The sequence below is a fragment of the Castanea sativa genome, chromosome 7, assembly GCF_040712315.1.
Source record: "Castanea sativa cultivar Marrone di Chiusa Pesio chromosome 7, ASM4071231v1".
Classification (NCBI taxonomy): Eukaryota; Viridiplantae; Streptophyta; class Magnoliopsida; order Fagales; family Fagaceae; genus Castanea; species Castanea sativa.
Window position 1 is genome coordinate 35,889,412 of NC_134019.1, and position 7,958 is coordinate 35,897,369.

General features: G+C 33.8%; 1 protein-coding gene across 2 annotated transcripts; it reads left to right on the forward strand.

Annotated features, from left to right (window-relative positions):
- The first annotated feature begins 2,303 nt into the window (after positions 1-2,303).
- On the forward strand, positions 2,304-7,958 carry LOC142643865 (putative polyol transporter 2). Of its 2 annotated transcripts, XM_075818593.1 has the most exons (4): positions 2,304-2,549; positions 3,022-3,368; positions 5,707-6,743; positions 7,815-7,958. In XM_075818593.1, exons 1-4 carry the CDS (start codon positions 2,399-2,401, stop codon positions 7,873-7,875), a joined length of 1,596 nt encoding a protein of 531 aa, XP_075674708.1. In that variant the 5' UTR covers positions 2,304-2,398; the 3' UTR covers positions 7,876-7,958. The 2 variants fall into 2 exon arrangements, with proteins under 2 accessions (XP_075674708.1, XP_075674707.1); XM_075818592.1 differs by lacking the exon at positions 7,815-7,958 and having other exon boundaries at positions 5,707-6,906.

The following is a 7,958-nucleotide window of genomic DNA, read 5'->3' on the forward strand; positions in this document are numbered from 1 at the left end:
GAACACTTGAAAATTAACTCAAAAAACAAGGGGATGCTTGAATAATTGGTTTATACGAATACTTGCCATGTGAGACTACACATCAAAATGACATTGCCATAAATTGACAACCCATCTTTTTCTCAATAGAGTCTTTCAATGGCATGTTTCAGTCCTCTTTCCCATTACTTAGAAAAAGTGAGCCACCAGTTCAAGTACAAGATACTATCATTATCGTCTGGACAATTAGACATCCAACTCATAATCGCAACGACCCAATTGCAAGAGCAAAGCTCTATCAACTGAGCTATATCCCCCCGAGCCAAGTGGAGCATGCATGAAGGAGTTAGATGCTAACTTGATTATTGCTCCTTTCTTATTTATTAGCCCTTTAATAATTATATAATTGTAATTACTATTTAGTTGTCTTTTCTTTTTACTTTTATACTTTTTTTTTACTTAATAGAATATAATATAAGCTTCTTCTTTTTTTTAATTTTAACTCAAGATACGAAAAAGTATTTGAGTATCCTATTTGACTTATGTAGGAATTTTTATTTTAGTGTAGTTGTTGCCATTCAACAGTCAGGAATTCTTGACGATATTTAACCGAAACAATCTACTCTTCTTGAATACCTCAATTCAGGCCCAAAGAATTTCCTGACTCTACAATAGAGTATTCGTCTCGACTTGGTGATAAATATTCCAATGGGTGGTTTATTGAATCGTTGCAATTGATGCTTGATGCCAAAGAGAAGGAAGAGCTCTTCGGAAAGTGGGCTTTTATGATCTGAAAAAGAATCAAACCTATTTAAATGTTCCTACTAATAATCTATATTTCCTTGAAAGGGGCACTCAACCTACAGGAACCGTTCATGATATTGGTAAGATGGTAGGAGTTTTTATGGAACTTTGCCTTAATCAACAGATTAAATTTAATTAATGAATAGAACAAAGGGGGGGGGTAGTATATAAAAGGTTATACAAAGTTATATAATTTTTTTTTTGGATTAATATTTTGAAAATAATATTGTTGGATTGCATTTTTTTTTTGTTGTTGTTAATATGCATTTCAATAAGATGTTATTAATTTCATTTTTTATGTATAATTTTAAATATTTTAAATAGATTACATAACTTTTTATTTTTTGTTATTTTGAAATTTTACATGCATGGAGGCTAGAGTATAAAAAATATTTAATTCAAGGGTGGATTTGTCAAAGTTTGTATCTAATAAAAAAATTAGTACATTAATTGTTGATGTAATATGAACCTCTCTCTCTCTCTCTCTCTCTCTCTCTCTCTCTCTCTCTCCATATATATAATTAAAAATGGACCATATATTCTTTTTTTAATTTTAGGGAAAAAAATGGACCATATCTAGATCACTAGATGTATTTGATATTTTATGTATAATAACATACATGTTATTGATTACTCCCTCCGTCCCAATTGTTTGGCCTAGTTAGAAAAAACCCAAATATTTAGAAAAACGTCATTAATTATCTTATATCTCTTTTAAAAAAAAGTTGAGAATTTCCTAAATTATTCTTAAACAATTTTTTCAAAAAATTATTTAAGAAAAAAAAAAACATTTCTGGTATTGGCGCCAACGGCCAATACTAGAAATGTTTTTTTTTTTTTTAATTTGAATAAATATGGCGTGTATAGTAGATTTCAAAATTTAGGTTTTTAATTTTTTTTAAATTAAAAAATGTTCCACAAATAAATTAAGAGCATAAAGGAAATATTAATAAATTAATGATGTTTAATTTTTTAAATAAAATATAATTTTAGGACATCTTAAAATGAAATATAGGCCATATAATTTGAGATGGAATGAGTAATATATTTATATGGGCTCGGCAATTACAGCTGCGATATACATGGTGTATCATACACAAGAAGTTGCGGTACTGCAAGTCCACAATGTTTTACTTAGTCAGTGAAAATGAAACAGCCAATTACGTAATAAGTAGAGCTAAGAGTGTCATTTATAGGACTTTGCAACCTATGGTGATGTAAGCATTGGTCTAGATAATTAAGTACGAATAGTTTTAGTACTCTATAAAATACTATAATTTTGCCACAATTATCTTACATGTCAAACTGTAATGAGATGAATGTCACTTTCATATAGGACTTATTTTTTGTTTTCACCGCTTATAATTTGCCACGTGAATAGTTATGGCAGTGACATTTTCACCGCTCATAGTTTGCCACGTAGATAGTTAGGGCAGTGGCATTTTATGCGGTCGTAGATTTTTTTGTATTTATATAACTACACTATCTGAACCTCAATCACTACCCAACCTGTGTGGCCACTTGAATTTCTCTCCTAAATAACACCACAAATTAAGCAAAATCCCTTGTGATAGAAGCCTCTCTTTATCTTCAAATCTCTCCATAGCTAATCAATATGGCTGACCGGGAAGCCGAAACTAGTGCAATTTCCGGCCAACCCAATAAAATTACCATGGATTTTGATCCTCCAAAGAAACCCAAAATTAACAAATATGCTTTTACTTGTGCTCTCTTGGCCACCATGACTTCTGTCTTACTTGGCTATGGTCAGTAATCTTCAACTATGGCCTGTTAATATACATTTAACATTTTTTTTATCCTTTTTTTCCAATTCACTTGTCGTTGATTACATAATACAATTGTTTTGTTAGCTGTCTCAAGAGTTTTTATTATGTCCGGTTAATTCATTCAACTTCCGTTAGCAAATGAGTTTCCACTTTTGTCAGTGAACGCCATACTTTATCCCGAAACATGGGTAACTCTTCACGGGTTTGGTTTGCCACTAAACTCAACACGTGTTTTAAAATAGTCAAGTGCAGATCTCAATCTCAAGCACTAAATAGAAGTCTTACCCTTCTTCAATTACTTATGCTTATAATGTTTCACGTCGAAACATACCTTATTTTCTCCGGGAAATGTTATATTGAATATATAATTGCGATATTGCAATCATACCAATACAAATGCATTAGATCTTTACATTTTTTCCTCATGTATGTGTTTGTTCGTTGCTTTCAGATATTGGTGTAATGAGTGGAGCTTTAATTTACATTAAAGGCGACCTCAAAATCTCAGACATACAGGTTGAAATCCTCGCCGGAATTATCAACCTTTACTCACTCATAGGCTCATGGGCCGCCGGCAGAACCTCCGACTGGATAGGCCGGAGATACACCATATTAGTGGCCCAAGCCATTTTCTTTGCTGGGGCTATTCTCATGGGATTTGCCACCAACTATGCATTTCTCATGGTTGGTCGCTTTGTCGCAGGCATCGGCGTGGGCTATGCATGCATGATTGCCCCTGTCTACACAGCTGAGATCTCTCCGGCTTCCACTCGTGGCTTCCTCACCTCGTTCTTTGAGGTTTGTAGTGCAATGATTGTCTTCATTAAGTTAAAACTATAGCTTATTTCTACTTTGCTTTCGAAGAATAGTAGTGTTTGGATAAGTTACTTTGACAAAAATGGAATTACACAAGTTTTGTTTTTTTTAGAATGTCTTTAAAAATCCTTCCTTTTTTTTTTTTTTTCAACTCATGTACAAGTATACAACTCCTCAAGGGCGGCTAATGCGAAAACGAAAATTATGGTCTTTTATATATTTAAATATGATTTTTTTAAAATTAAATATTACTTAAATTCTATTATCTTTTTTTAACTGCAAAATTACTATTAATTAATATGAATAACATAGTTTTTTTTTTTGAAATTTTATAGACAAAAAATTTGACAAAATTTTTCACACTTGTTAATGTGGCAAATTAATATAGTAGTAAGTAAAAAAGTATTGTTAAAAATGTTGTGAATGTCACATGTTTTTTTTTTTTTTCTTCTTTTTTTTCATTTGAACTTAATTAATACTATTATAATAAATAAATAAAACCATATTGGTTAAAATTTGAGGTCATTTTTTTCTACTTGTGATCTTAAGCGACTACATTAGTTGCTTCTATTATAAAGCAAGCACTGCAACTACTAATGACTATTGTTACAAATCAATTATAAAAAGTATCCAGACTTTGTTTCTTTGTCACTAATGAAAGTTCGGGTGCTACCAACTTCTCCTACACAATAGAATGTTTGTTTCCGTCCTAGTGAAGGCAGATTGTCCCCTTAGATAAATAGTTTTTATCAATTGGGCTTGTTTTCCGTCCTAGTGAAGGCAGATTGTCCCCTTAGATAAATAGTTTTTATCAATTGGGCTTGTGGGTTCTTTTCTTTTAGGAAACAATTATTCTAAAGGAGTATAAAAATATCCGAGTTTACCGACTGTAGTAGGTAGGAACAAAAGAGCAAGCTTAAGTTATATAAAAGATAGGGTTTGGGAAAATTTTGATGCTTCAATGTTCAACAAATCAAGCGAGGCTGGTATTGGTATGGTTATTCGAAACTGAATCATGGCTGCACTTTCAGAAAAACTCAATAACACCCTCCATTGTGGCTTTGGAGATGCTAGCTGCAATAAAAGCAATTATCATTACCCAGGAATTGGGCTTCTACCACTCTTCCTTCCAAGGAGACTTAGAGATTGTTATGAATTCCCCAAAACATGGAGATATAGTCAAATCCTTTGTTGGCCACCTTTTAAAAGACACCATGTCTTATACTAACTCTTTATAGAGTTTTTCCTTCTTTTATGAGGGTAGGCAATGCATTACAGCTACACATGTCTTGGCCCAAAGAGTAAGGTTTTCTTTTTCTCTCATAGTTTGGATGAAGTCTGATCTTCCAAGTATAAATTCTTCTGTTTTATCTAATTTTCCAGGCAAGATCTAATGGCTTTTAATATTTTTATCTAATATGTTTAATGTTCAAAATTTTCCTCTTCTATTATTGTAAGTCGTAACTATATAACCATTTATTTTATACAAAAAAAATATAATATTAGAAAAAAATTTCATACAACAATTATTTTTAATGTTGAGAGCTTGTGACTTAAATGGGCTCTTCCTCTCACTGAAATGATACATTTTAAAGTGGATTGAAATCTCCGCATGCAGTAGGATTCCTAAAAAATATTATTAAATAAACCTACATATATTGATATATCTTTTAATTATATCATTAATGTGTCATTAATCACATGTTTTGACACCTCAATTTATAATTTTTTTTTGGATAATTGAAAATCATTAAAAATTTTCCAAAATACTTTATTATGAATAAAAATTAACCAAGTAAATGTAATTACAATTTTATTTTATTTTATATAATTTATAAATAATAGAAAAAGGTGATATTTAGATTAAAGCTAGTAACAGTAATAATTTAAGATCTGAAATTACTTTCACCATTTTTCTTTTTTTGTCTTTTGCTTAAAAAAAAAAAAAAGGCAATCATTTGTTATAATATTGGTAAAACTACTTTCATCAATTGAATTGACTTCAAGAAGCAAAAAAGTTGATTCCTTTCCAAAATGACATTATTATTATTATTATTATTATTATTATTATTATTATTATTATTATTATTATTATTATTATTATTATCATGGAAACAACTTTAAGTCTTTAACCAATCAAGAAATAAAGTTAGCAGCAAAAAGTACAGTACAATCATCTTATCTTACATATTTTATGGTCATACTCATAAATAATACTAATTGACTTGGTTGTTTTTTTTTTTTTTATTCGGCTTTTTTTTTTTTTGAGAAACTTTTTTTTTTTTATTCGACTTGGTTTAATTATGATGGTAATACACAGGTCTTTGTCAATTTAGGCATATTGTTGGGGTACGTGTCAAACTACGTATGCTCAAAGCTCCCAACACACTTGGGATGGCGTGTCATGCTAGGAGTGGGTGCTGTCCCGGCTGTGATACTCGCCTCTGTCGTTTTATGGATGCCGGAGTCACCTCGCTGGCTAGTCATGCAGGGTCGACTCGGTGACGCGAAGCGAGTTTTGGACAAAACCTCGGACTCAGTCGAAGAGGCCCAATTCAGATTAGCGGATATTAAGGAAGCAGCTGGGATTCCCGAGAATCTCACAGACGACGTCGTTCAAGTCCCAAAACACAGTCACGGTGAAGGTGTATGGAAAGACTTGATCGTCCATCCTACACCGTCCGTTCGTCACATTTTAATCGCATCCGTTGGAATCCACTTCTTCCAACAGTGTTCGGGGATTGATTCAGTGGTTCTGTACAGTCCTAGGATCTTCGATAAAGCTGGAATCACTTCCTCAAACGACAAGCTACTCGCTACCGTAGCCGTTGGATTTACTAAAACCATGTTCATCTTGGTAGCCACTTTTTTGTTCGATAAGATCGGACGGCGGCCATTGATTTTGAGCAGTGTGGCCGGGATGATATTCTCACTCGCCACCTTGGGATTTGGGCTCACGGTGATTGATCGCTCTGATCAAAAAATCACGTGGGCTCTGGGGTTGAGCATAGCTATGTTGTTGGCTTTTGTGGCATTTTTTTCTATTGGGATGGGACCCAGTCCAGTGGTTTATAGCTCTGAGATTTTCCCGTTGAAGCTACGCGCTCAAGGAACGAGTATGGGAATGGCAGCGAATAGGCTGACAAGTGGGGTCATATCTATGACTTTTATCTCACTGTATAAAGGGATTACAATTGGTGGGGCCTTCTTTTTGTATGCTGGCGTTGCCTTGGTGTCCTGGTTTTTCTTTTACTACGTGCTACCTGAAACACAGGGTAGAACCCTTGAAGATATGGAGGGGCTTTTTGGTAATCTCAAGTGGAATTTTCCTAAGAATAAGAATAAGAATAAGAATAAGAATAAGAATAATAAGAGCATCCACATTCATTTTTCTCAATTCTATCCTATTTTACCATCAAAAAACCACTTTATCAATTATACAATACCATTTTTCAATACCCTCAACATCAAAACTTCTATTTTTCTATTCTACTTATTAAAATAATATATTTTTACAATAAAATATTTTTTTTCTTTTTTTGTTTTTTCTCAATTTTTTCTTCCTTCCCAAATCTTCTGTTAGTTTATTTCTCACCCACCTCGATCACATATACCAGCAAACCCAGAAAAAAAAAACCGATCCAGCCAAATCAAAAACCCATCCAGCCAAATCAAAATCCACCACCCAGAAAAAAAAAAAAAACCCAGAAAAAAAAAAACCCACGCCGATCTCGTCGAAACCACCCACCTACGCCGATCTCCACCACGCCGATCTCGTCAAAACCCACGCCGATCACAACCACCACAACGCCGATCACAACCACCCACGCCGATCAAAACCCATGAACAAACCCATCCAGCCAAATCAAAATCAAAAATCAAAAATCAAAAATCAAAATCAAAAACCAAAATCCATCATCAAACCCAACAAACCCATCGGAACAAATCCCCCAAACGCCGGCCTAAATCCGACCCAAACGCCGGCCTAAATCCGACCCAAACGCCGGAAACCCATCAAGAAACCCACGCCGGCAACGCATCAACAAACTCACGCCGGAAACCCATCAACAACCCCACGACCTCCACGCCTCCACCACAGCAGTTGATCGAGCCTCCACGTTGCCTCCATGCCGTTGAAGAAGAGAGACCATGAAGAAGAGAAAGTAGAAAGAAAGGGAGAAAGATAGGAAGAAAAAGAGTAGAGAGAGCAGAAATGATGGGAGAGAGTTGAATAAAAAATAGTTTTTTTTTATACCATAGAGCTACAGTGCAATTCTACATTTAGAATTGCACTGTAGCTCAATTGCATATTTTTTTACAATTCTGGCATTGTACAATTTTCAATGGAGATGGGTTTTGGGCCTCAATGCTATTGTATTTTATAATTTGGCATAGAGAATGGGTTTAGCCCATTCAATGTTGGTGCTCTAATAAGGAAGTTAGTAATGGTGATGGACCTAATGGTCAAGTTCAATTAGGGAGTAAGTAACTTAAGGGGTTTGGGTAAAAAAGGGAATTACTGGTAGATATGTTTTTAGCTTTCTTTCATAACAATGATGTGAGATGCATGGA

Excerpts from the sequence above, each read along its gene's own strand:
- LOC142643865 (XM_075818592.1), top strand. The coding sequence starts at position 2,399 with ATGGCTGACCGGGAAGCCGAAACTAGTGCAATTTCCGGCCAACCCAAT. Across the intron at positions 2,550-3,021 it reads TTCTGTCTTACTTGGCTATG|ATATTGGTGTAATGAGTGGA; the intron begins GTCAGTAATCTT and ends CGTTGCTTTCAG. Across the intron at positions 3,369-5,706 it reads TCCTCACCTCGTTCTTTGAG|GTCTTTGTCAATTTAGGCAT; the intron begins GTTTGTAGTGCA and ends GGTAATACACAG.